Source organism: Sinocyclocheilus grahami, unplaced genomic scaffold (genome assembly GCF_001515645.1).
Source record: "Sinocyclocheilus grahami isolate Dianchi unplaced genomic scaffold, SAMN03320097.WGS_v1.1 scaffold4.1, whole genome shotgun sequence".
NCBI lineage: Eukaryota > Metazoa > Chordata > Actinopteri > Cypriniformes > Cyprinidae > Sinocyclocheilus > Sinocyclocheilus grahami.
Window position 1 is genome coordinate 3,676,497 of NW_015505183.1, and position 27,990 is coordinate 3,704,486.

General features: G+C 36.8%; 4 protein-coding genes and 1 pseudogene across 5 annotated transcripts; 2 read left to right on the forward strand and 3 right to left on the reverse strand.

Moving 5' to 3' along the window:
- Positions 1-994: 994 nt before the first annotated feature.
- LOC107583570 (MORN repeat-containing protein 2-like) lies at positions 995-2,104 on the forward strand (annotated as a pseudogene).
- Positions 2,105-3,195: 1,091 nt separating this feature from the next.
- On the forward strand, positions 3,196-10,976 carry LOC107583210 (rho guanine nucleotide exchange factor 33-like). Of its 2 annotated transcripts, XM_016269364.1 has the most exons (15): positions 3,196-3,488; positions 3,686-3,714; positions 4,062-4,226; positions 5,311-5,408; positions 5,566-5,672; positions 5,797-5,892; positions 5,985-6,108; positions 6,438-6,570; positions 6,659-6,760; positions 7,137-7,229; positions 7,387-7,598; positions 7,669-7,734; positions 8,559-9,165; positions 10,242-10,378; positions 10,463-10,976. In XM_016269364.1, the coding sequence occupies exons 1-15, from the start codon at positions 3,467-3,469 to the stop codon at positions 10,578-10,580; spliced, it is 2,109 nt and encodes a 702-aa protein (XP_016124850.1). In that variant the 5' UTR covers positions 3,196-3,466; the 3' UTR covers positions 10,581-10,976. The 2 variants fall into 2 exon arrangements, with proteins under 2 accessions (XP_016124850.1, XP_016124855.1); XM_016269369.1 differs by lacking the exon at positions 4,062-4,226.
- A 1,340-nt stretch (positions 10,977-12,316) lies between these two features.
- On the reverse strand, positions 12,317-16,199 carry LOC107583442 (mitogen-activated protein kinase kinase kinase kinase 3-like). The gene is made up of 6 exons (XM_016269639.1): positions 15,948-16,199; positions 13,701-13,758; positions 13,353-13,443; positions 12,595-12,659; positions 12,437-12,492; positions 12,317-12,334 (listed from the first exon to the last, which is right to left on the reverse strand). Exons 1-6 carry the CDS (start codon positions 16,041-16,043, stop codon positions 12,317-12,319), a joined length of 384 nt encoding a protein of 127 aa, XP_016125125.1. The 5' UTR covers positions 16,044-16,199.
- A 1,818-nt stretch (positions 16,200-18,017) lies between these two features.
- On the reverse strand, positions 18,018-21,334 carry LOC107583451 (THUMP domain-containing protein 2-like). Its single transcript, XM_016269650.1, has 8 exons — positions 21,310-21,334; positions 21,248-21,263; positions 21,087-21,174; positions 20,630-20,704; positions 20,413-20,530; positions 18,505-18,625; positions 18,412-18,443; positions 18,018-18,151 (listed from the first exon to the last, which is right to left on the reverse strand). Exons 1-8 carry the CDS (start codon positions 21,332-21,334, stop codon positions 18,018-18,020), a joined length of 609 nt encoding a protein of 202 aa, XP_016125136.1.
- Positions 21,335-25,714: 4,380 nt separating this feature from the next.
- Positions 25,715-27,975, reverse strand: LOC107583227 (60S ribosomal protein L13a). Its single transcript, XM_016269379.1, has 7 exons — positions 27,951-27,975; positions 27,215-27,287; positions 26,989-27,054; positions 26,781-26,882; positions 26,484-26,569; positions 26,234-26,293; positions 25,715-25,965 (listed from the first exon to the last, which is right to left on the reverse strand). The coding sequence occupies exons 1-7, from the start codon at positions 27,969-27,971 to the stop codon at positions 25,756-25,758; spliced, it is 618 nt and encodes a 205-aa protein (XP_016124865.1). The 5' UTR covers positions 27,972-27,975; the 3' UTR covers positions 25,715-25,755.
- Between the last annotated feature and the right edge of the window lie 15 nt (positions 27,976-27,990).

Below are 27,990 nucleotides of genomic sequence, written 5' to 3' on the forward strand. Positions count from 1 at the left end.
GATGAGATGCACTGTAGTACTTAAAGCAGCTGGTGGTTATACAAGATACTCAATGTGGCTTTTAATATTGACTCCCACCCCCTCCCTTTGTTCAGGGACTCATTATTTCATTTCTTTTCATCAAAGACTTGTTCAGTTTGTCTCACTTGTTGCAACTTTTTATGTTCATACAAATATTTACACATTAAGAAATTTGCTGGAAAGAAAGTAGTTAAAAAAGGAGAGGACGTTTATATTCACATACATAATGAACATTGTGAGGCTTTCAGTCCCAGAAGGTTGCTTGTTGTAAGCAGACCTTACCAACGTAATTTCACAACAGTGTATGAAACTGTAGCCAGCTGTTCCAGGACTTCTCCAAAATCAAACAAGTCTGAATTTACAGAGAATTGTCAATGAATATTCATCAAAATGATATCAACTCATTTGATATTTTACAACTTACTTTCAATCTCCATAAATTAATTTCAGCTCGGAAACAGGTTAAATTGTTGCTCTGAGTCCAGAAGAGCAAGAGTCCACAGAGAGGCAGACCAAAGTCTTCTTTCAGTCCATATCTTCCTCCAGGTGTGTGAACCTCTATGGTTTTGGGTGGGATAGGAGCCCATTCCTGCTGCCCGCTCTGCCTGTGTATATGGCTCTTCCCTCAGCTGCTTCAATCAAAAAAAAAAAAAAAAAGCTTTTTAGAATGAATAAATATACATAGGAAACCCAGGCATACTTTTGCACTTATGCAAGTAATGTATTTTATATATGATCCAAAGATTCAACATTAAGAGAAAAGTGAAAAGATTTTATGGTTTGACTGATGGTTTGAAGTTTGGACTTGAAATGCTCCTTCAGGCTTTTCAAATCGACAAAATATCTTCTTCAGAAAAGGAAGAAAAAAATTAAAATGAAAAGCTTACGCGTTTCTCAACGGCTCTGGCGTTCACCAGATGGCAGTAAGTTACAGAAGGCAGCGCGTGACTCAAATCAGACGAAGCAGAGTTGATGGGTCGTTGCTATGGAGATTCTGTCGCAACCACCCTGTATAGAGTTTTTAGTAAAGCTTTTACTAAAGCCAATTAAATAAAGCACCATGTCTGGTAAATATATTCATAACAATTATTTCTATAATTTATAATGTATATTCTAAATATAAATATTTGTTACTTGTCAAATAACTTAAACTCTTACGTTTCTTTTCTCTTATTGGCTCTAACTTCAAGATATAAAAGCCTCCATGAAATCTCTTACATTTTTCCAAATGGAGACAAATATGGTGATTTAGCTGACGGCTTTTAACGTGTCTGTGAGTGTTCTCTTTCATTAAACAGGTGTGTACTTGTGTGTTGTGTGTGATTAGAGGGCGAATGCTGTCGTACTTCAGATGGTGTGATGAGGAAAGGTCTGGCACACAGACATCAGCTTCTGGAGTTACTTACACTGCAGAATGGGACAATGATAAGGTGTGTGTGGGATGTGTTTAAAAAAAAATAATAATTACAATATTTAAGTTAGTCACATTAACTTTAATCTCATGTGCACTAAAGCTGTCAAGGTCAGTGACATACTGGAGCTTTAGTTACCTGATCATAGCCTACTTTTCGATTTTTATCTCAGTCTTGAGAGCAACTAATCAGATGAAATGTAAATTCGGACATGCAACAACTACCTATTTTACTTCTCTTACTATGCTTTTAGTAATTATGTCTTGGTTGCTGGTTTTATGTGGCCTGTAGATGAATGGCAGAGGAACTCTTACACACCCTTCAGGGGCGTTTTACAGTGACCAGTTCAGAGACAACATGCATCATGGCAAAGGAACTTACCGATTTCCTGATGGGACAGAATACACAGGAACCTTTAACAACAACAGGTGATACAGTATATAATCAGTTCTGCAAACATATGCAAAGCAGGATTCAGCATTATTGTCATAAGAAAGGCTTAAGTGTCATAAAATAAATTTGTTTTTGTAGATTTGAAGGTGAAGGAGAGTTCACAGACTTGTGTGGACCGGGATGTTCCATAACAAAGTGGCACTGGGACTGAAGCTCAAAGTCAACATGTGACATGCACACAAACACACACCATTTAAATGAATACAGAAAAAAAATATGGCATGGTGAGAAACTGCACAAAGAGAATCACATTGCTCTCACCCCTTGCACAAAACAAAGTAGGGATTCTTTCTGAAATGCAGTGGGAACATGTGTTCTTGATATTCAGTGGATGCTGCTGGAACTGAAGTTATTTCATTGGTATACCAGATCTCATCAATGCCTCAGTAGATTAAGTGCTATAATGTTAAGTATTTAATCACTGTACCAAACTGAACTTCAAAAGATATTCTGAAGGACTTTTAAGTAGTGATAGTACAATATATGAGCATCTTATCAAGATTATGAAGCAAGCATTTGTGTCTACTTGAGGTTGAAATCACTAAGAATTACCACCCTGGAAAGTACTGAAAAAGATCTTAGATACACAGTGATGCATTACCACAGCTAGCGGCCGTGAGGCATTGATGAGATCTGGTATACCAATGAAATAACTTCAGTTGCAGCAGCATCCACTGAATATCAAGAACACATGTTCCCACTGCATTTCAGAAAGAATCACTACTTTGTTTTGTGCAAGGGGGGAGAGCAATGTGATTCTCTTTGTGCAGTTCAGCCATTGGTGAAGCGCATCTCCAAAATACATGAGCACACACAAGCAGCAGAGCTCATGACTGCATGAGAAGTCAAGAGTTGTGTAAGACCGTGAAGCTCAATTTCCTGTCCTCTGGAGTGAGAATGTGTTTACTGTGGATCAACAGCTCAGCTGGACATCCACCGCCCTTCAGTTTGCTTTTATTCTGCTTTAAATGAACCTGAAGCTCTAGTGTGCAATTAAATTTGAAACCAAATAACTTCTTGCGGGTGTTTTATTTGTTTCAATGTTCTACCTCAATTAAATTTGTTATGACTCAATGTTCACTTTTGAGTTTATGACAATAATTTGGTAGGTGTTTTTGTTCATATGTCTAGCGGATCCTTTTCAGAGCTCATACAGAGTTCATTGCAAAATGGAAAATTGGTCTTAAAGGTTGAGGAGGAAATTTAATCGTCTGATTCTGAGCCATAAAAACGCTAACCGTCGTCTCTATCTTTCTCTCTCTCTCTCCCTTCATCCATCCACTTACTGTAAAACAAGGCTTCTTTTTGTCCTCGACTTCATCAGACTCACATGTTTCAAAGAGGAGGGGAAGAGATAGGTGGGACAGATGAGAGAGAGAGAAAGACAAGTGATAGAAAGACAGAGTCACAGAATCAGAAAGCTCTCCTGTCATTTCTAACCATATAAAAACATAGAAGTGTGGCATTTCATTGGCTTGTAAAACTATCAGTTTGAGCAAAGAAACTCTACTAGAAAAGATCCAAACCATAGAGGATCTGAAACAACAGTTCTGGATTTGGACCTGGAAGACCATCAGATAATGGAGAATGGCAAAATAGAGGGTAAACAATCTTTGATTTTGTCATGCTTCCATGCTTTTTTATTTACATGAATAATTGGTCATTATCAGTGAAGTTAACTTTAAATAAAGATTTCTATGGATGGCTTTTGAAAAGTTTTCAGTTTCTGTCATTTTGTGTGTGATGAAAGTCTGTGTTTCTGCATAAAGTTGTGTTTTTGTGTGTTCTTGCATTTACAGGTAATGACATAGATGCCATAGACCTTCAGGTAATCTAAATGGCCCTCTCATGTACTTCCAGTTTGTGATAGCTTTCTCATGATTTTGTATGCGTTGGTGTGTTTGTTTGCAACAAAATAGGTATTCTGTTTTAAGCACACTGTTTCATTAATCACTCATTCTAATCACACACACTCGTACAGATTACTGCTATTAAGATAGTAAAAGTCACTGAGACAATGAATTGCTAAGAGGAAGAGTGTGACTGAACTCAGGCCACATTTAGCTTGACCCTCCCTAAATGCTATTAAGACTGATCTGAAGCTCCTGTGCTCCTGTTTAATCTCTCTCTATCTGGGTTTGTTTCTTATTGAGTATTGGTGACCTCTGACTTCAGTTGCAGGCAATGTGGGTGGAGCTAAAATCAGGAGTTGGAAGTGTGGTTGAAGATTTTGCCACCCTACGGCATACCTACAGCCGACTGGAGGAGAAAGTCTCCACCTATCAACAAGAAACTAATGACAAGATCCTGTCTCTCAGAAACACACTTAACACATTACAGGTTCTAACAGTTATATTATGTGATATAAAATGAGTGGATAAGCAATATCATTTAGATAATATACGCAATTGCTTAAAAGTTTGGGGTCAGTTTGAAAAAAAAAGAAGAAGAAGAAATCATTACTTTTACTCAGGATACATTAAACTGGTCAGAAAAGACTTTTGAACTTTTTATTCATCAAAGAATCATTAAAAAGAAGATCACAGCTGTTTTCAGCATAATAAGTGTGAAGTGACATGTGGCCAAGTATGGTGACCCATACTCGGAATTAGTGCTCTGCATTTACCCATCCAAAGTGCGCACACACACAGCAGTGAACACACACAAACCGTGAACACACACCCAGAGCAGTGGGCAGCCATTTATGCTGCGGCACCCGGGGAGCAGTTGGGGGTTCGGTGCCTTGCTCAAGGGCACCTCAGTCATGGTATTGAAGGTGGGAGAGAGTGCTGTACATTCATTCCCCCCACCTACAATCCCTGCCGGTACGAGACTTGAACCCACAGCCTTTGGGTTATGAGTCCAACGCTCTAACCATTAGGCCACAACTTCCCCATAAGAAATGTTTCTTGAGCAGCAAATCAGTATATTAGAGTGATTTCTGAAGGATCATGCGACACTGGAGACTGGAGGAATGGCTGCTGAAAATTCAGCTTTGCCATCACGGCAATAAATTACATTTTAAAATATATTAAAATAAAGAACAGTTATTTTAAATTGTTACAATATTTCACAGTATCACTGTTTTTACTGTTAAATAAATGCAGCATTGGTAAGATTTATTTCAAAAACAATAAAAAATTCTTATCAACCCCAAACTATTAAATAGTTACTATAACTATTGGTAGTGTATATATATATATATATATATATTATATATATATATATATATATTTTTTTTTTTTTAAATAAAAAACAACAATATAAATAAAATATAAATTGAAATATAATGTTATTTTCTAGAATTCAGTTTTTTAAAATGTATTTCATGCATTTTTCTGAATTATAATTTTGAAATATTGCTTATATTTTGATGACATTGTGTATTTACCTTTTTTTTTTATTATTGTGTATGCATGTGCAGGAAGACATAAGCACAGCTCTAACGCAGCTCTCTGAGGTTAGGAGTAAACAAAAAGACCTGCAGAGGGACCTGGACCTCATGCAGAGCACTCAACACAGGTGATTCACTGTGGCTGCTAAATTGCATAATTTTAATTTTTTTTTAAATATATGGCACAGTATATTAAACATTAGATGCAATCTAAAATGCTTGGGTTTTAGTCTGCATGTACCTTTTTTTGAAAATCTAAATATATAAACGTGGTATTATTGGCAGGAAAGGCTCAAGGGGGGAGGGATCAGTGGATGGCCACGCCTCTCTAAACAGCCAAACAGAACTCAGTCTCATTCAGCATTACATAAGCAGCCTGTCAGCCAATCAGAGTGAGTACATTTGTCTAATGAATAATGTTTTGTACTATAAACACAAGTGTCTAACAAACATAAGCTAGTCAGAAATGATAGTGTGGTATTGTATTAGATGACAATAGTTTTTTTTTGCGGTTAGACTCTTATCCTGAGCATGACAGTCAAAAGAAGTCTCCAGTGTGGAGGGAGAGAAAAAACAGCCGAGATCTGAAAGAACAAAACAACTCAACTATAAGTGAGTGATATACAGCAGAATAAAAGTGAAAGTGCTTTTATTTTTCATTTGTAATATTAATTTTTTCATTTTAAAATCATGCCTTTTTTCAGCTCAGAGGCAGACTGCAGCACTGGAGCTGTTGGAGTCTGAGAGAGTGTATGTGTCGTATCTCTCACTCCTGTTAAAGGCCAACATCAGTTTTAACTCGGAAAATGTCAGCCTCAAAGACAAACGGTAACTCTGGATGACTTTCACGCTTATACAGGGTCATTACATTGTTAAAAATAATTGGCCCTTACAACAGTGCAGATCATCACACAGGCAACTCATGCAACAACAGACATCAATTCAATTCTCCTTGTCAGTCATTCAGTGCTAAACAGAGACTCTAAATTGTAATAGTCTGCGTTGGAACAGACATAATATAAAGCAGATTTTCTTTCTCTTTTCTTTCCTCATCTCTTGTTGATTTTAGTAATTATATTTGATGAAGAAAATGTAATATGAAACAGTGTTTTGAGGTGCATGATGATACTGTTTTTTTATTATTTTCTTTCTCTCAGACCTTTCCCTCCCTCTCTACGCTTCTTGATTCAGCAGCATCTGGAACTCCTTCACCTCCTCCAGGAGAGAGTTCTTAAGAGCCACTGGCAAGGAATCATGGGAGATGTATTTCTAAGGCTCACAAGCAAAGAAGTAAAATATTATAAAAAGCGAAAATGAGCTACAATTATTTAATAATTATAAAATGAGCTACTATTTAATCTCAAAAGTGTGTTTGCAGAGTGATTTTCTGGATCATTATGTATCATATCTACGGGACCTGCCAGAATGTTTGACAGTGGTTAGTCTGTTCTCCTCTTCAAAATCAGGCAGCTTACTAGAGGTATACTTAAACACATTTTATATTTAATAAAATACAAGATTGAAAACGTACGTTTTTTTAATATGCTGATATTCGAGGCATATAGATAGTGTTATGCCACAGAAATGATAAAAAGACAGTACATTGTTTCAATGAATGACAATTTCATTTTCACCATATTAATAAATAATATTATTTAATATTTGTAATTTTTTGTTAATATTATTATCATAATAACATATAATAATAGAAAATTCAAATCATGGTTTTGATCATATTTTTTAATAAACCCAGATCATTTAGTTGTTACATAAAACACAAGTTTAGGTTACCTGGCATAAATTTGAGATGAATCCACATAATGGCTTATTTATTTGTTGTATGTGTTTGAATCCAGAGTGACATCACAGGGGATGAGACACATCCGTCTCTACACTCTCTGCTTCTACAACCTGCCCAACGTATCCCAGAATACCATACGCTCCTCCAGGTAGTCAAACTAACAGCATTTTAGGCGTGTTTATTAGTTGTGCATGTTTGATAAAGTGACACTTGTGATGATATCACCTTGGTCAAGCATTGCTTCATAAAAACTGTCCAATCAAGAAAATACATGTATGTGTCCATTTGTATACTGTGTTTTACAGAGTCTTGTACAGCAGACAGAGTCAGAGCATCCAGACTATTACCTGTTACTGGTGTCTGTGCAACAACTCCGATCTTTCATGACCCATTACAGTCATCTGCTACAGCACAACCAGGAAGTCCTCACACACAGTCATGCCCTGCGAGAACACACACACAACCTGTGCACACACCAGCAGGAGCGGCCCTCACACACCCGAAAAGAGCTTAGCAGGTAAGTTCAAATCAACAGATATGTGTGTTTTTGTGTTGTAAGTTTTACTGGCTCTTGTTTTTAATGTCAGGTCTACAGTGAGACAGCTGTATAAAGTCGACTATGAGAAAAATTACAGCAACACCGGTGCACAAAAGTGAGTAGATAGATGCACCAATCTAACATATCACAAAATGAGCTCTCTGTGAATTCATTGGTGTTTCTTTAAATTCAAGCACTGTTGTTTTTCCCCCCATGCCTTCATTATGCCCTTCATGATTTTTTTTTAACTCTTGGCCCAGAGATTAATTACTGAAATATAATAATCCATCATAAAAATATATAATAGACTTATATTTAAAACTATCAATTAAACAAAAAGTGAAAAAAAACATAAACCATTGTTATGTTTATTGCGTGAAAATCAACACACTCACAATTTTCCTACTAAATTGAGTTTCTTTAGTGAAGAGAGTGTTTGAGATTTGGGACATTCAATGTTTTTTTTAAGCAACATACTTGTATTCATCAAGGATGCATTAATTCGATCAAACGTAACAGTAAACACATTTATAATGTTACAAACAATTTCGATTTCAAATAAATGCTGCTATCTTGAACTTTCTATTCATCATAGAATTCTGAACAAAAATATTAAGCAGTTTTAAATATGAATTATAATAAGAAATCAGCATATTAGAATGATTTCTGAGTTATCATGTGACACTAAAGACTGGAGTAAATGCTGCTGAAAATTCAGCTTTGCCATCACAGGAATTACATTTTAAAATATATTAAAATTGAAAAGTTATTCTAAATTGTAATAATATTTCACAATATTACTGTTTTTACTGTATTTTGATCAAATAAATGCAGCCTGGATAAGCATTAGAGACTTTAATGTCCCTTTCAAAAACATTAAAAAGGTGCCCGTAATTAAAGAAACACCCTTATACATTTTCTATTTGTCTTTTTTATAAGTGATCCTTCTCGACGTAACAAACACTACACTGACTATGAAGCGGCACCCTATCACTACGACCCAGAAATCCCATCCCCTGTCTCCTGCCTGTCCGACTCTGACTCTCGCCACAAAGCCATCTCAGTTCCTCTGCGCAGCATTCCAGAGACACAGAGAGCGGGATCTGTCCTCTCTGATGCACTGGGTGTGCTCTTTCCCTACAGAGCTGGAGGCTCTCGCTGCTCAAGCCCATCTCATTCCTCTGACTCCAGCATTGATATCGCCTTTGTGCATTGTAGTCCTTCTCATAGTCCACCTAGACAGTCCCACAGTAGGGGGCAAAGTGCTGGGGGTGTGGTTTATAGGTCCAACAGAGGCTGTGTGTCGCCTGACTCAGCAGATATTGTGAGACCACGTCCTCTACAGGCAGTGCAGAGAAAGAGCAAATCACTAAACGGCCTGCAGCTGGACAGTATTGATATCCACGCCCACCAGACAAAAACTCCCGCCCACCCGAGGCTGGAGCGCCAGTCAAGTGGCAAATCAAGAAAGAGACACAGCAGTCCAAAACACAGATATGAGACACACACTGACACAGAGGAGCAGCCACGACTAATACATCAAAAGGTACACGCACATTTACATATAAACACAAACATGTATATAAACAGATTATTAGTGGTTATTAGCACCTTAGCGACTGTATTGCATAGGGTTGCAAAGATTTAAAAAATAAATACATTTCAGTAAATTTCCGGAAACATTCCAGAATTTTGAAAACTTTAATCTTAAATTTGGAAACCTTCTGAAATTTTTTTGAAAGTTTTGGAAGGTTTCTGGACATTTACCAGAAATGTTCCACCCCTTTGCAACCATAGTATTGCATAGCCCTGGCAACTACCCACAACACCCTAGCAAACACAAATCAACTGCATGGCAACAACTCATAACAATGTAGCAAATGCATAACTACACACAACACTCCAACAATTGCATAGTATTGTGATAAAAAACCCTCAGAAACAACTTGACACCATCTACTCACAAAACCCTAGCAACTGCATAGCAATGCACTAAAACCCTTCAGAACACCGTAGCAACTGCATAGCAACACCTTGGCAACCACCCACGGCATTCTACTTCTCTTGTAATTTCATAGCAATGTGTTAAAATCCTTCTGAACACCTTAGCAACTGCAGAGCAATGTACTAAAAACCTTCAGAATTCCTTAGCAACTGCATAGCAACACCTTGGCAACCACTCACGGCATTCTACTTCTCTAGTAATTTCATAGCAATGTGTTAAAAATCCTTCTGAACACCTTAGCAACTGCAGAGCAATGTACTAAAAACCTTCGGAATTCCTTAGCAACTGCAAAGCAACACCTTGGCAACCACCCACAACACTAGCAATTGCATAGCAACACCTTGGCAACCACCTGCAAAACTAGCAATTCCATAGCATTGCGTTAAAAACCTCTCAGAACACCTTAGCAAACAGCAGCATGGCAACCATCCACAACATCATAGCAACTGTGTAGCAATGCACTAAAAACACTTTAGAACACCTTAGCAACTACATAGCAACACCCTGGCAAGCACATTAGAATTATCCCTAAAAGCTGAAAATGAAAAGCAAATTGATTTAGTATGCATTTATTTAATTGTGAGTGTGTGTGAAAGCTCATTCTGCTTGTTCCTCAGGATGCTAGAAGCCTGGTGTGGGAGGAGATCAAATTGAGGGGTGTGTCTGATGACTATGACCACACCCCCTTGAGTGAGCGCAATAGGAAAGAAGGAAAAGGATTTAGGAACTCCTTCAAAAAGCTCTTTAAGAAGAAGTGAGTTAATAAGAGGAGACACACGGCTACTTTGCACGTCCTCACATTTAAAGCCATGATATTTTGTGTGTGTGTGCGTGTCAGGTCTAGTGGGGACGGAAAGGAGAAGACAACAGTGAAAGCTGAGTGTCAAAGCAGTGGAGAGCTGGAGACCACCAAAGCCCCTCGCACAGGAGACATTGACAGAGGAACTGCTGTTTAAACTGTTTTACTAAGTGGTTCTCAACTGGTTTTGTGTCAGGGTACAGATTTTACAATGAACTTCAAGTGGTGATCCAACACAATACCACAAATGCTTGGTCTTTAGTGTTCGCTCTCTAAATATTTCTGGAATGTTGAGGGTTTCATGCTTTCGGACACAAAACATTTTGTATGAGAAATCAATTATTAATATAATTTTGGCCAGAAGTTTGAGAACATTTGGTTCTTGCATTGTTTATGCAGATATATACTCACACATATAAACAAACAGGCACACTTATCCATCTTTTGTTCAGTTTATGCTGGGCCGCACTGACAGGATGCAAAACTGTATCTGATAAAATGTATAATGTTAATTACTCATAAATAAAAATACTGCTATAAATACATGTTGTATACTTTACAAATAAAAATGTAAATACATTTGAATGCAAATGTAAATGGTAACAATTAAAATAAAGCAATAATAAAGTGTATATATATATGACAAAAAAAACAACACCATTCAGATGTATTTGATATTTTTTCACCTTGGTTTAATGTGTTAAATCTCATAAAAGAGTTTCACATTTGAAACAAAATATTGGCTTTATACAGTCTGTAAAACTCAAATTACTTTACACTATATACAAGACATGTGCATCACATCACACAAGAGAACGCTGCTGTAGTGAACATGGAGTAGTTTGACACGCTCTGTACTCAAAGCATTCAAGAACACATTTGTGAATCTTTCAAACATACAATGGCGTAAATGGAGATTAGGCTCAGACATGGGTTTCATTTGGGTCTTCACAAAAATCCGCATCATAGATCATGTGACAAGACCAGGTTTAAAACTGCTGTTAGGGAGATATTCTATTTGCAGTAGAGTTATAATGGCGCATGATCTATGTAAAGTTTTTTAATGCATGTTAGAGGTAGACACGACATGCTAAATTTGCGCATTCAGCTAAACAAAACTTGATTTTGCTTTTTTGACACAAAAAGAACAGTTAGTATTCAGATAAGATGCCATACAAACTGATGAAAATGTGAGAAATCTTCACAGACAGCTACATTCTAGAAAGAGCTCCCCATTTCAATATTTACACATACTGCATTCATAAGACATTATGTTGTCTCTATTCTGTTTTCAGTGAGCCTGTTAAATAAGATTTCTTAGTTTGTTATACTCTTACTATTGACATCACAGCCTGAAGCATGCACTCACCATTAACACACACACAGCACGCGGAGAAAAGCACACGTGAGCAAACGTATTGTGCAAACCTTCAATAACAGTGCTTGGTAATGAACTAAAACAAGAAAACAAATATTTAAAATGAAATCACAAATGATAACGGACTAAATAGCAACACAAAAAACGTACGTAAAAATATTAGCCTGGATCATACCGTGGGATGATTTTGTCTGGGAATTTGTGTGTTGGTATGGAAACAGGTAACTTCTGCATTTGTCGAGCTTGCTCAAAGAGCCCCGTCAGGTTGTAAGAGTACAGCTGAGATGCTTTACCTGTAGAAAACACACAAATATGTGCATAGAATTACATGATGGTGAAGCTAAAACATTAAAATATCCTTCAAATGCATAGTAAATCTCTTCCTTATTGGTTTTATCTCACCTGATATTGAATGCAGCCAGTTGTTCATTACATAGACCCATGTGCACCTCCGTGGAACCAACTGTATGTGATTCAACAAAATAAACAGATAAAACAAATCAAAATTCAAATGATTACTCATCCTTAATTTCCTTTCAGAGCAAACACATAATTATTGATTACATACATAAAATCAATTTATAATTTTTATTATACCTTTTATAAATATGATTAGTAAATGTGTATGTATATACCTGCAGGGTCTCCCGACAAACATATGCAATCTGGGATTCTGACAACGGCCCGGTAACTGTAAGATACAGATATACATGTATATGAGAGATACTGTTGTATATGAACGGCTCAAGATGATAAATGCATTATAAACTCCAGTTTTGATGACAATAATTACCATGGTAAATATCCTGGAGTGAGCCTCCACCACAGTATTCCATGCTGATCCATAATTTATCTCTCCTGAAACAGGGATATTAAGACATCAATTATCAAATCTTGTCATACCAATTCTGTCCACAACAGCTTAAAAGAGGTACATGTATATGTTGGGTTGTGGCCTGTATTTCAAAGTTAGTAAAAAATATCAACAAAGTTAAAAAAAGGGAAGTAGTATTCAAACAATTTGGGTCAATATGATTTTTTTATGTTTTTGAAAGAAGTGTCTTTCAAATTTTATTCATTTGATTAAAAATACATAAAAAACAGTAATAGTGTGAAATATTATTACAGTTTAAAGTAACGGTTTTCTATTTTTCCATTTTATATTTTAAAATGTAATTTATTTCTATGATGGCAAAGCTGAATTTTCAGCAGTCATTACTCTAGTCTTCAGTGTCATACTAATATTTGGTGCTCAAGTAACATTTAGTTATTATCAGAGTTGAAAACAGTTAACAGTTGTTGCTTTATACTTCTGTGGAAATCCATTTTCAGGATTCTTTGATGAATATGAAGATCAAAAGCACAGCATTTATTTGAAATAGAAATCTTTTGTAACCTTATAAAATCTTTACTTTGACCCCAAACTTTTGAATGGTGATGTAGTGCTAGTAAAACATAAGTGTTTATTTTTGCTGAAATGTACAACCAGATGCATATTAACATATTAAACAAAGCCAGTGCCGGTGTGTGATTGCATGCGTGTACATGTACCTGAGGTAACTGCCAAAATATGCAACAATGTTTGAGTGTTTACAATCTTTCATCATAATAATCTCCTGCTGCACCACGTCAAAGTCCTCTCCTGCAAAAATCAATTGACAAAATAATTCAATAAAGAAACATGTAAAGTGCAAACAGAACAAAAAACATGGGAACTGTGATTTTGCACTACAAAGTGTGTGAACATGCTGCCTGTATTTAAAATGCATCACACCATTACAATGCATGAACACACCACATTTGTAATATTTAACTATTCAAGTATAGATGGACAGTGATAGGGCACTATCTAGAGGTGGTTAAGCAGACAGTGTGTGCAGCAGCATTGGGACGGCTCACCTGGCTCTAGTTTGATGACTTTGATAGCAGCCAGTTCCCCAGTGTTGACATTACGAGCCTGGAAATGGAAAGCATAAGAGTCCATAAGCCCAAAAAGGTGTGCAATAACATGATTACACTTGTTATAAGGATCTGACTCACATTAAAAGATCAATCTGCTCCAACAACTCATTAAAACTGAGTGGGATTAAGCAGGTTTCCAAAACATTCCCCTCATCTACCATTGTTTGGACATTGAAAGCTATGTTGTTTAGACTTTTTAGAAAAACTAACCCATACAGTTGTCTATGCACATTAAGCTGATATTTGGAGAAAATATTTTAACTACTGGTTAACCAATGCTTCAAATATCTACAGACATACAAATGAAAATGTAATGACAGCAAATGAGACTGTTTAAATGAAATGAACACTTATTTTAGAAAATATTTCCTCAAAAATAATTTGAGAACCGAAATAGTTCAGTATACAATGACAAGATTAAGATAAAGAAATGAGAACAACTTCTGTTTTGCGTTCAAATGGCCAAGGCTATCACCTGCTGCTCAGATATTTCCAAATTAAACCACCTGATCGATATATCTATCAATAATTATAATTTAATAATAACTATAATAATAATTGATTATTAAATTATACATTATAAATGAGAATAAATTACACTTTTGAATATATTAAAATAGAAAACTGTTATTACACATTTTTTAAATATTTCACAACATTGAAGTTTTTAACTAAATGTTTTTAACAATTTAAACATTTGAAAAATCTTACAGACTCCAAACTTTTAAACAGTAGTGTGTTTTTCAGGAATTTCTAGAACCAGTATTTTGCATGTTCTTTCACAAGTTAAAGCACAAACACACTCACAAAGGCTTCATCTATAAGACCGAACTGAGAGACATCTGTCTGCCAAACAGAAGTGAGGATGATGTCATCAGTGACACAAAGAGAAAGAGAGATTTTCCAACACTTTATCTCAGTTTTATATGGAATTCCATTCAGCATTCCAAGTAATACGGAACAGAAGCAGCTGGTGAAATGTGTGCACTGATGTTCAAAGCACTGTGATGGCTGTCAAAACTAGGACAAGGAGAATATCAAATAACTTTCATATGCATACACACACACACACTCTCGCACGGTGCCTCTCCGATCGCAGTGAGGCTTTTCACGGTCCTGTAATAAATATGCTCAGGGCTGTTTCTACTTTATTAAAATAGCTAATTGATAAATCTAATCAGGAGGAACATATGTAAGCAATCAGAATTATATTGCATGAATCAACCAGATTTTATTACTGACTACTATATAGAGGAAAACCTGGGCAACCGCTGCCAGGGAATTTGTGAAACCACATCATATTTTCACACCCCTGGGTATCTGAGGCCCAATTTCAGGTCTACTCTCTGTAGAGTTGGCAGAAAAATATTTTGCTTGTAGGTTTAGTTATTCTGATCCTGCATTTCAGACATGTCAAGATGAACCCATTCAATTATCCACCTACATCGAGGCTCTGATTAAGTGAACGTGTGTGAATTACATGGCACACACCCAACACACTCTCACCCACGCACACTGTAAAACCCCAGGAAGAGGGAACAATTACGAACAAACAGGATGGACACAGTTGTGGGCAAACACACTCACACAGACCCACTTGCAGTTTAAAGTTCAGCTACTTCCTGTCACCAAAGGAAGTCAGACACATGTTAATGTTTCTTAAGAATATGATTGCGATTGCCCTCCCTCTTAGATCCCAAACACCTTGCAACAGCCCTCAGTAGTGACCATCTGCAACATATTGGTCAATTATTGCCTATTGAGTGTTATTTTTATTTATTTTTTTTATTCTTGCCTTTGTTTACGTCACATATATCACATAAAGAGATGCAGGACTTTGAGTTTGACAGCCCTGCACTGGCTCTCTCTGGTTAAATAGACCTGCTAGGCCCTGTGCATTATGAAAACAAAGATCTCTCCACCCTTTCAGGATATTTCACCATATCCGAGTTGCAAAATTGCTACAAAACACAGATACACTCCGGTCCAGTGTAAACACACATCTGTTGTCTCCCGCATACACTGGTTACATTGGTCAGTTAAGTCCCTAATGTGCTGTCTATCTAAACAGCATTTTTTTTGGACACCAAATGCGCATTCTGACCATTCGGAAAACGTAAATGCTGCCAAAAATGCAGTCTAGGTAGGTAGCTCGCTAGGTTCTGAGACCCAGTTTATCTTTACCTTGTACACATCCCCATAGGTTCCGCTCCCGATCCTCTGGATCAGCTCAAAGTCCTCCTGAGGGTTTCTGCGCGACAGATCCAGGCTTAAATTCATTGTGCGAGTCACCGTTTGCACCCTCCGATTTATTTACGTGTCCCTGATGTCAAAAACGGGAGGGGGTGATTATCGCAGAGACATACAGTAACGGAGGGATATGACGGTCCAGTCCCACCGAACTACAACAACATGGCCTCCTGTGCGCATGCGCAATGCGACTGCCTGACAACACAAACACACTGAGGATGGAGAAATTTCTACACGTAATAAACCAGCAACAATTTGAAAAACTAAGCCACGCTTAAAATGCATTATTGTAATTTTAGTAGACAGCAAAATACCAAGCTTAATAAAAGACAACACGTTATTTTCAGGCAAAACATTTAAAACAAAACATAACAGTTTGAAATTATAATAAAATAGATTTAGCCCATTGTTTAAAATTTAGACAAAAAGTTTTTTGCAAGCAAAACATGTCAAGGACAGTTGTTATTTTTAACTAAACTATACATAAATAAAACTAGTTTTTAGCCATTTAAACAAAGCTAAATAAGATGTAAATATTAGATGAAAAACTAAGTACTAAAATGACTAAAACTAAATTATAAATTAATTAAACCTTATGGAAATGTTAAAGACAAAAACTAAATCAAATACAAATAAAAATTACTTTAAAGGGGAGGTCTAATGCTATTTCATGCATGTTGAGTTATTTACACTGTTACAGAGTTGGATTCTCATGCTAAACATGGCCAAAGTTTAAACGATATGAATCTAGAACGGAGTATTTCTGTGTCAAATATACTCTTTCCGGTTTTGTACAAGTTTCGGAAAGTTTTTTTCGAGCTTGGCTCTTCGTGACGTAATGAAGGGTGGAACTCCTTGTATGGGCATTTCTCCCTGAAGAGCGCGCCCACGCACACAACGACCAGAGCAAGAGCAAGCGTGCCCATCAAGGCGCTTCATTTGGCTGCACTGAACGGGACTTGCACGAGAAGAATGTCTCCAAAAAAGTGTGTTTTTGGCTGTAAGGGAAAGATAACCTAGTTCAGCTTACCAAAGAACCCAGCGTTACGTAAAAAGTGGATGCAGTTTGTTTTTCCAGGGCAGCAATGGAGTTTTGCAAGTGTGTTTGTTGATGAACATTTTATAAACAAGGCCCAGTTCGGCGCTGGATTTGCACATCGTTTGATACTGGAAGATGGAGCGGTCCCAGCTATAAAAGATCCCAGTCATGATTCAGAACTGCAGAAGGTAAGTGAAACTGCATCAAATGTCTGTGTTTTGTTGGCAATCTGACAAGTGCTCATCACTCTTTAGCTCCGCCCACGGCACGCCTCCAGGAGCTCGGCTGTTTTCGGAGAGAATCGGAAAGCTGTATTTTTCTTTTATAAATATGATAAAACTAAAGACTTTTTGGAGCTATGATGAACGATGCTATACTACTCTATAGGTACTCAAGATCAACATGAGACTGGGTGAAACTGTGTGTGTTATGTCCCTTTTAAACTAAAGTTGCATATAAAATATAGAAGCTACAGCTAATTTACAATAATAATCAATACTACAATAGTATATAAATAATGATAAAATAACACTGTTTATAAAGTCTAATTACTATTGATGTTACAATATTAGAAATTACATGGCAAATACGAGAAACAAAGATGAAATATAAACTTGTGAAATATTAAACAATAATGAAAAACACACTTTTTTAATAACGCATTGTGAAAGAGGCAAACAATGTACCACAAGAACTATGCATAAAAGCTGCAATGAAGGTGTTTAAAAGGGCACTGTTAATTCTGAGGGAATAACATTTTTGTTCATCATCTTCATCATCATCATAACCTCCTCAAAAAAAAAGACTTACATTTTTTAGTAATAAACAACTTATTTTTAATGAAAGACAATATAAGGATCTTTTGAATAGATGAACCCGAAGTACCCTGAAGAAAGAAATACACATTGACTATACAGCTACAGCCCAAAAGCACAGATATTTGTAGAGAAATTATAAACATATGCTCATGTAACACACCTCTCCATCTCTCTCAGTAAGCATGGCAGGACAGTTGGCATGGCATAGCTGCAGCTGAATTTCCTGCCAAAAGGAACATCACACAGCACAGCATCAACCGTCCCATCTGCAAGAGGGATCTCTGAGGAACAGAAAAAAAGTATATTAATGAAGGAGACAAGGCTCTTTTAATTTATTTACTGTGTGTTACATGCACACATTGGTGTCCCAAAAATGCTGAAAATGTTCACTGTTAATTCTGAGGGAATAACATTTTTGTTCATCATCTTCATCATCATCATAACCTCCTCAAAAAAAAAGACTTACATTTTTTAGTAATAAACAACTTATTTTTAATGAAAGACAATATAAGGATCTTTTGAATAGATGAACCCGAAGTACCCTGAAGAAAGAAATACACATTGACTATACAGCTACAGCCCAAAAGCACAGATATTTGTAGAGAAATTATAAACATATGCTCATGTAACACACCTCTCCATCTCTCTCAGTAAGCATGGCAGGACAGTTGGCATGACATAGCTGCAGCTGAATTTCCTGCCAAAAGGAACATCACACAGCACAGCATCAACCGTCCCATCTGCAAGAGGGATCTCTGAGGAACAGAAAAAAAAGTATATTAATGAAGGAGACAAGGCTCTTTTAATTTATTTACTGTGTGTTACATGCACACATTGGTGTCCCAAAAATGCTGAAAATGTACTCACCCTCAGGCCACCCAAGATGTAGATGAATTTGTTTCTTTATCAGAACAGACTTGGAGAAATTTAGCATTACATCACTTGCTCACCAATAGATGCTCTGCAGTGAATGGGTGCCGTCAGATTGAGAGTCCAAACAACTGATAAAACATCACAATAATCCACAACATGACTCCAGTCCATCATTTAATGTCTTTTGAAGTGAAAAGCTGCATGTTTGTAAAAAACAAATCCATCATTAAGATGTTTTTAACTTCAAACCGGTGCTTCTGGCTAAAACACCAGTCCTCTATCCAATAACATTGCTTTCTCCAGTGAAAAGGTCATATTGTCTGAATCAGGAGAAAAATACAGATCCGCAAAGCGCCGTTTAAAAGTGAAAACAATCTAGAATAGTTCTAAACAAATATGTCGGTGGATTTTGATGTGAGAGGACACCAGAGGATGTATTTTCATTGGAGGAAGCATTACTGAGGATTATGGACAGGTGTTTTGGCCAGAAGCGACGGGTTAACATTAATACACCTTAATGATGGATTTGTTTCTTACAAACGCACAGCTTTTCACTTCACAAGACATACACTGATGGGCTAGAGTTGTGTGAATTACTGTGGATTATTGTGAGGTTTCTATCAGCTGCTTGTACTCTCATTCTGACGGCACCCATTCACTGCAGAGGATGCATCAGTGAGCAAGTGATGTAATGCTAAATTTCTCCAAATCTGTTCCGATGAAGAAAGAAACTTGAGTAAATTTTCATTTTGGATGAGCTTTTCCTTTAAGGTACATTAACAATATGGTCACACAAATTTCTGACTTTATCACAAAATGTTTTCATTGGGGAAAGGTAACCCCCAATAACCAAAACTATCAGGTACCATTTATTGTAGGCTTATTTATTGTGGCAAATTTAGTTTTAGAACTTGTTTTAGAAATGTTAATAGATAATCTGTTAAGGGAATTGATTTTTCCCTATAGATCTATATTACAACTGTGGCATGTTGTAGGCAGCTATTGTTTCTAAATGTGCAGGCTGTTGTTTTTTCATTACAAATGCTATATATTTTAATTTAAAAAAGTAATTATTGGCCTGGTAATGATTAATAGGCTAGCCTTATTCTAACAAATGCTACAGTTAAGAACTATGGTACATTTTCATAAGAGTAAGTACAAGTCAGAATCGAGAGCCGTGTAAAATGGGTTCTAATGATGAGTGATGGAAAAACCTGGCCTTCAAATATTCAGAAATGGCATAGATTAAATCATTAAGAGCCTGATGAACTGTTAAGGAGTAAGAAATAAACAATATCAATATAAGAAAATGTTAGAAATTAGAACATTCTGTCAAACTATAGCCTATGAGTGCCTAAACATTATATATCCTATGTAAACAAGTACTTGTTAACTAGGCTATTACTTTATTGCAGTTATGTTATCAACAAACTTTGCATGTGTGGATGACAGCACAAAAAAAAACGTTTTACAAAAATACACATAAGCAACCAAACAAACCTTATGAGGGCCATGACCCGGGACTCCACTAAAGCAGTTCACACTTCAACACCCCCACCCACCCCACGTTTAAACCAAAACTACACCCTTGACACAGATCACCCTTGACAAATTTAAAGTTGGCTAAACGGGGTCAGAGATGATGAAAGAGGAGAGAGTTTGTCCAAACCTATGGCAGAAGACTGAAGTAGCTGCACTCTTCCTTCCATTCCAGATGCTTTCACTTCTCTGCAGCTTTCTGCAACTGTGACTAGAAAGTCTAAATCCATGCCTAGAAATACAGCATTCTGAACCCACACACAATGTATACAGTTAGTCAGATGTGAATGCTGTGTGTGACAAGTTGCACATGGAGTTTAGAGTGTGTGATGTGTGTTTTTACGAACTGAATACTCCTGAGCTGCTTCCAACAGCACAGCACCAACTCTACACACTGGGTCTAAAATCACACAATCATTCAGCTGTGGAGAGAGAGTTGTTTTTTTAGCAGCTAATTTAATAGTAATAAAGTAAGTTTAATTCATTTTTATTAATGTGAAATTATATTATGTATAATACCAAATATCATACATTTTATTAAATAAAACATGTATAATAACCTATTAAAATTAGAGCAGCAAAAGTGTTTTGAACCATTGAATGGTAATATGTATATTCTTAATCCGCTTGATGTGTCATTTTCTTTCTAGTTGTCAAGATAAGAACTTGTCAGGTACGAATACGTTTCCCACCCCTCACTCCCAAGGAACTACAGATGCTGTTTTAATGCTGCTGATTTATTGATTCTACTGTGTGTGTGTGTGTGTGTGCATTTGCCTCTTTAAAAGCTATTCTAGACCTCACCTTTTTAGGACAAAGAGAGCTCATGGCCCAGGCTATCGTAGAACGTAACCCATTGTGTTTCATATAAGTTCGACTGGCCAGAGGATGCCTGAAGATTCCACACACACTGCATTAGATATGAAATTGATAAACTTTCAAATGTTATATGGAGAGATACTTACTTCAAGAGAGGGATGCCTACAATGCAATGGTCATCTCATTGTAATTGTAAACATATCAGTGCATATGTAGTCTTTGTTTGCATGCATTAATGAATAAACATTTGAATGCCTGTGGTTCAGTGTGTGTTTATGCATTTATTGTCTTTTTTAATTTTATTATTTGAGTGTGCATACCTCAAGAACAGGCTCACTTAGGTCCACCTTCCACCCAAGATCTTTGATGGCCATCCCAATGATACGACTCTCTCTAAACATACACACAGAAACACAAGTCAGGTTTATAAATGCATAAATATTTTTTATCAAAATATAGTGGTGTCCAAATTTGACACCACCAATTAAAATGACTATTTTTAGCATTTTTTACAATTAGAGACATTTTAGTTACAATTGATATTGCAATATTGACATTGATATTACATAACAATTTGCATTTAAAAATGTAAACATTAGCTTAATTAATCATTAACATTTTTTATCCTCAAGTGTCTGTTTATTACAAGGTTTAAATTAGACTGCATTATACAGAACACTTAAAAATCACACAGAACAATTAAAAATTATATATATTTTTTTAAAAACACCTGAGAGGTATAAGAGCAGGCAATGACTCCACTACAGCGGCACCTCACTCTGAAGGACGGTGTGTGCGAACTGTCCTCCTCATCCTCTCTCTTTCTCTTCTGTCCACGCTGCTGGCTGCACTGAAGCTCTTGCTGTAGGACTGTCCAGTTTAGGAAGGTCTGCCTCCAAACGTCTGGATCTCCAACAACTCAGCTTTATAACAGCAGCTGTCTTTGCTATTAAAACAAGAAAAGGGAAGATCAGTAAAATGGGCTGCATGTAAGTAAAATGTAGTACACTGCACTGGTTTCTTATCTCTTGAATACCTAAATAGGCAAGTGATGCACTGAAAGCTTCTCACAACCTGCTGACTGGCTAAAACCAAATGTGATTTCACTAATGCAAATCAGACTTGCTGGAAGGTTCATAGTATGTTCACTAAAATTTTCTTTGTTTGTTTGTCCAAGCAGATTTTTGCACACTAAATAAAAGTTGCCACACAGTCCGTTTTTTACTCTTTATGATGTCATATTTCTCAACCAATCAGAACACTGAATTCTCATTCATACACACCTGGGTTGTTGGGAAGTGAAATTGGTTCAGCTTTGCGCAAAAGGAGAAACGGCATCTCGGCAGACTTGAGTTGTGTCACGGTGTGTAGATCAGGGGCGTGTCTACGTGGTGGCCAGGGGTGGCACCGGCCCCCCCTGAAATTTGGCTGGCCACCCCAAGTGCCCCCCCTACCATATGTCTTGCCATAGGCATGTTTTTAGTAAATTGATCAGTGTGTAGATCAGTGTGTAGGTTACCCGCCTGTCAAAATTAAACCTGCTATTTACAGACTTTCTAAATATAGATATGATAGATATGGAACTCTGACATGCAATATTAATATTATCACAAGGTAATTTTTTAAGTGTCTTAGTACTTTCCTCCATCTGTTTTTTCCCTCTTTTGCAATTTTTATTTTTTATTTTTTTATTTTTACATTGCAGTTAAGGAATCCAGCCTAGTCTAGCCTATTCTTCATTTTACAAAATATATTGTAAATGGTTTTGTAATATTTTCCCATATTTCTCACTTTCAGAAAAGGTTTTAAATGTTTACAGTGCCTCTCATGGCCATGCAGAAAATTAACAGATAACATCGAAAATGACTTTCCATTTAGTAGAGCAAATCTCACATGTAATAGAAACAGCATTTAATGTACCTCAGTGGTAAACATGCTAAAAACAGGCCCGACCTTTCACATGTACGCAAACCCACTCAAGCTAACAGCATATTTATTGGCACAAATAAACACACAACATGATTAGCATTTTGTTCAGTTTATTGCTGTAAAAATTTTCCATGACCATAAAAAGTTGTTTGAAACAATGTAGCAATGGAAAAAAATGCATCAGTCAGGGACAACTTTTATATAACAAAGTTTAATAACCAGAAAACAAACCACAAATCAAAACAAGAACAAACTCCATTTTACAAAATAAATCAATTAACCTACTATGCAATTCTTTTTCTTTTAATGTCCATTGTTTTGTTTTGTTTTTACATTTTGATCAACCTTCCAATGCCCATCAGTCTGAATGTCCACAGACAGGTGTGGGGGCAAGATCTTTTATTCAGCTCTACTTCATTGCCACTGCACTCAGCTGGTCCCTGATTCGACCCAAACCGTCTATCATGGTGTCCAGTGTCTCTTTACTCAGCTCCATTGTAACTGTAGACTCACTTGGACCGCCACTAATGCAAGGAGTGTCCTGGGGCTACACAGAAACACATACACAGAGTTGTGAGAGGTCTTTTGAAAGATAATTAAAAACATTGTTAAATCTTGAATAAAAATGATTACATCAATCAAAATGAGGTCTTAAAACAATGTTGCATTATTATTACAGATAAATATATTTAATTAGATATCTGGGCCCGTATTCACAAAACATCTCAGGCCGATTTAAGAGAAAATCGTAAAAATAATGGGCGTGTCAATCCTAAATTTAGGACTCCTACATTTTTGCTCTAAGAGTATTTCACAAAGCATTTTAGCACTAAAACTAGCTCCTAAATCTGTGAAAGGTTAGTAGTAGTGAAGAGGACTAAGACCCAGTCACAATCTGTCCTAAAATGGCTGTTGCCGGCAATCTGCTTCTGAACGTAAACATTTTAGAAACATTTGATGATAATGACCTTTTAAAAAGGTATCACCTTTGGTTTTGGAGGTTATCCGAATTCTAAATTTTCCTTTGATTATATCCTTGTTTTTATTAACCAGTTGGGCAAGAAGTAACAGCTGGTCTTGCACCCAGTTTGTTTGGATTTTTTTTAATGTTTGCATCTCTTACTATCAGCCATGATTATTCTACTCTGTTAATTAAAAGGCTGTTTATAGGCATAAACCCTATTGCTAATTGCTTTTGAGAAGCACATATGTAAGAGGCTGACAATTAGCTGAAGATATACTTGTTTAATTAACAAAAATTCAATTTTTAAACCTTTATTTGAATATGGCAATATAATATTGCACTCTACAATATTTCTATGAATAAATCTCTGACAGAGACTATCAGCCAATCACTGTGTGCATAGTTAGTAAGCATGCTGACATCATCCATAGCAACAAGGTCAACCCCGCCCTTACTCTTAGCTTAAGACTTCTCTCTATTCCTTAGTAAAAGTTTGTCTCAGCAGCTTTGTGAATAGGTTTAAGAGAAAACTCTTAGCTGAAAACTTTTACTGCTATTTAGGAGAACTCTTAGTGGTAAGATAAAAGGTTTTGTGAATACGGGCCCTGATGAGCCTAAATATAAATTATATTATAGCATTGATTATGCCTGTAGCTTACTTTCATTTGCAACAGACACATGGCACAGCCATACGACTCAATGAGTCGGAAGCAGTTTTCATGTCCATGCGCCACTCCAAATCAACCAGCTTTGGCTATTTCAACTATTTCACACTCACTTTGACTGGACAAAGCTTCATTTGTCTATGTGACACTGAAAATATTCATACCAAAAACAGGTTACATACTAGTCAGCAGGGTAAATTACTTAAGTAGATTTATGTAAGGATCTGAAAGATATATCTACCTGTTTTTCAAAAGAATTTTGGTGATCAGATTTTTCAGGTTTGAGTGGAATGATTCTGGGAAAAGTGACAGGATCTGTTCTGGAGAGGTTAAATTCTGGTACACAACATAATGCGAGAGCATGTGAAAAGCTGTCAGCAACTGTAAATTAATAAAAATAAAGGAAATATTATAATGAATATTAATCCATTCAATCCCACTGGTAACATTTGTAACCAAAATATACCTTTGAATTAGGTCACATTTATGACCAGCCCTGATAGCACATCACGGAGATGTCTATTTGACGTCTGCATTTAGGCCTACTTCTGCAAGATGTATTTTTTTAATAGTGTTTGATCATCTGCAATATGTCTCTGAGATGTTTCCTATCAGATGTCAAATAGATGTTTAGATGTTGTCTTTAAGATGTTTTTTAATTTAGAATGTATGTAAAAGTGACATCTTAAAGATGTCTATCAGGGCCCGTATTCACAAAACATGGCTAAAAGTAGATCATAACTCGCCGATTTAGGAGAAAATCTTTAAAATAATGGGTGTCTCAGTCCTAAAGTTTTTATCTAAAAGTATTTCACAAAGCATTTTAGTGAAACGTTAGGAGTAGTGAAGAGGACTCCAAGACCAAACCACAAACTATTCCTAAAATGGCTGTTGCTGGCAATCTGCCTTGGAACGTAACCATTTTAGAAATATTTGACGATAATGAGCTTTTATAAAGGTATCACCTTCGATTTTGAAGGTTAATCATGACTCAATTTACGTCACCCAATATGCTATTTGAAAAACACTTAAATCAAAAGAAACCTACTCAAGACAGTTTCTATAAACATTTATTTTGATTGGCTGCAGGGACAGCTCAAACAAGGACACCATAATGTTTAAGAACTTTAGTATATTCTGCGATCTTGCTTTCAACGTTCTTTTCTGCCTGTTTGGTCAGCTTGATCTGAGTTTTCTTCTTTGTGTAGCGCAGCTTGGCCTTCTCCTTCCTCTTTTCCTCCAGAGTGGCGGTGATGGCCTGGTACTTCCAGCCAACTTCATGGGCCAAACGTCCAAGCAGGGCAAACTACGATGAACGAGACATCAGAAAAAAGGGTTACTATTGGGGCACAACACGGTCTTTAAATCAAACACCAGAATTAAAATGCAGAAATCTACTGTTTTGAACATTCTGGGCTTCATAATCCGGGTAAAAGGAAGCTGCTGCTTTTTGTCTCAGCTGGTAGTGCATGAAGTGGACTCATGGTCGTTAAACTCATACTTATGGTGGAAAAACATCACCGACAAAAAGCAATTTCATATTACATTGACGACTATTCCATAAAAAGACTCACTCTGCGTGTGGGCTTCAGACGCACAATCTTGAGGGCAGCTGGGACGACCATACGCTTTCTCTGTGGAACACAAACACATGAGAAACCACAAGAAAAAAACAAACAAACAAACAAAACAGCTTCTAACTCCAGGAGCGGAGATGTCTCAGTTTCAGATGGTGTGTGTTCTCAGCTGAAAGTCAAACAAGGCGGATAGTAGTCATCATCGACAGTATTTATCTGTGAAATAAGCAGAGTCAGAATAATCTCCCTTGTCGTAAGGAGGAGGGATGCCATCAAATACTTTCAGCCTCTCCAGAGCAGCCTGACCCCTCTTGGTTTTATGTGGAAGCATACCTAGTCAATAAAAAAAATAAATTAAATCTACCCATCCACTGAAAAGGTGAAACTATTCGCAGATGAATTTAGTGACATTCAAACTCAGTAGTCAGATCCGTAGTTTGGTATCATCAAACTGGGCTCAGATTCGGGATAATGGTGTTCATCATTGTTTGAAGTGTAGCCACTGCAACGCATCCGTGACAGCCAAAAATAAAAGAGATCTCACCTCTTACTGTCCTCCAGAAGATTCTGCTGGGAGCTCTGAAGTGATACGGTCCACGGGAAGGGTTGGTGTTCATCCTCTTGCGGAGAAAAGCCAAGTACTTCACTGCACACACAAAACATCCCATTTACTACCCATTGTCAACAGTTTCACATTGATAGAATCAGTGGATTTAAAACACAACATACTTATAGGTGGTCAACAAACTTACGTTTGTTGCGGTAGAAGTTCCCCGATATATTGATACCCTCACACCTCACCACCACAATTTTGTGGCCTGTAAATGGAGCATTACTAATAAATAAATAAAGCACAGCTGTTGAAACCTATACACTTCATGCACATGAGGACAACTGTCAAGCCAACGCTTAAAACATTTCACCCAATGTTAGCAAGAAATTCTAAATCACTAAATAAATTAAAAAGCATAAACTTACCAAGCAGCACTTGCTTGGCCACAATAGCGGCAAGACGACCGAGTAGATGGCCTCTGCCATCTAGGATCAGAACCTATGAATAAATTAAACCAGATTTATTGTTAGCGCAGAGTAACGTTAGATAAATGATTGCAGATGCCTCCATCAGAACGTTGCTTTGTGTCTCAGATGGTAGTGCACGTAAAGTATTCTCATGGTCGTTAAACTCGAATACTGAACTGTGGTTGCGAGCTCATCACCGACAAGCACATCTGACGTTTGCCATGTATTATGCATCAGCTTACCACGCCACCAGCAATATTTCTACACATTTCATGGTTACTTCATGCTATACAGCCAGACGTGATGCTAGCAACGGACAACGATGCAGTATTTCAGCCCATTGCAGTAATACGCACTTATTTTAACTAACGGATTTCATACATCCCTACAATTCAATTACATGTTTTGAGGACACAGGTAGTTTATTATTTAGAGTACCTGAGCATGGACTGGAACTCTTATCTGGTTTTTACGGAGCCACGAGTGTTACGATCACTACAGGCCTGTGACTTCCAGCAAGACGACATGCGTTTAGCCACGCACTTCTCTCCCAAAAATAGTAACTACCGTTTATAACGGAATAATAACGCAAATAACGTCAGGTAACGTTACCTACACATTAGCCCTCAAATACTACATTAACTCCCTAAAAAAAGCGAGATATTTGAATGTAAATCGCGCCGCTCGAACGCACCTTATTGAACCGGTCCGCCATGATGTAGCCCATTGCAGTA

Bases quoted from the DNA above. Each gene is read 5' to 3' on its own strand.
- LOC107583210 (XM_016269364.1), top strand. From the start codon at position 3,467: ATGGAGAATGGCAAAATAGAGG. The intron at 5,409-5,565 runs GTGATTCACTGT...TATTATTGGCAG, and splicing joins ATGCAGAGCACTCAACACAG to GAAAGGCTCAAGGGGGGAGG. The intron at 7,599-7,668 runs GTAAGTTCAAAT...TTTTAATGTCAG, and splicing joins ACCCGAAAAGAGCTTAGCAG to GTCTACAGTGAGACAGCTGT.
- LOC107583442 (XM_016269639.1), bottom strand. From the start codon at position 16,043: ATGAATTTAAGCCTGGATCTGTCGCGCAGAAACCCTCAGGAGGACTTT. The intron at 13,444-13,700 runs GTGAGCCGTCCC...TGATTTTTGCAG, and splicing joins AGTCATCAAACTAGAGCCAG to GAGAGGACTTTGACGTGGTG. The intron at 12,660-13,352 runs GTACATGTACAC...TCCCTGTTTCAG, and splicing joins TATTTTGGCAGTTACCTCAG to GAGAGATAAATTATGGATCA.
- LOC107583451 (XM_016269650.1), bottom strand. From the start codon at position 21,334: ATGCATGCAAACAAAGACTACATAT. The intron at 20,705-21,086 runs GTGAGGTCTAGA...CTCTCTCCACAG, and splicing joins GCTCTCTTTGTCCTAAAAAG to CTGAATGATTGTGTGATTTT. The intron at 18,444-18,504 runs GTGTGTTACATG...TTTGGGCTGTAG, and splicing joins TTACTGAGAGAGATGGAGAG to CTGTATAGTCAATGTGTATT.
- LOC107583227 (XM_016269379.1), bottom strand. From the start codon at position 27,971: ATGGCGGACCGGTTCAATAAG. The intron at 26,883-26,988 runs GTAAGTTTGTTG...TTGTGTGTGCAG, and splicing joins GAACTTCTACCGCAACAAAC to TGAAGTACTTGGCTTTTCTC. The intron at 26,570-26,780 runs GTGAGATCTCTT...TTTATTGACTAG, and splicing joins CTTCTGGAGGACAGTAAGAG to GTATGCTTCCACATAAAACC.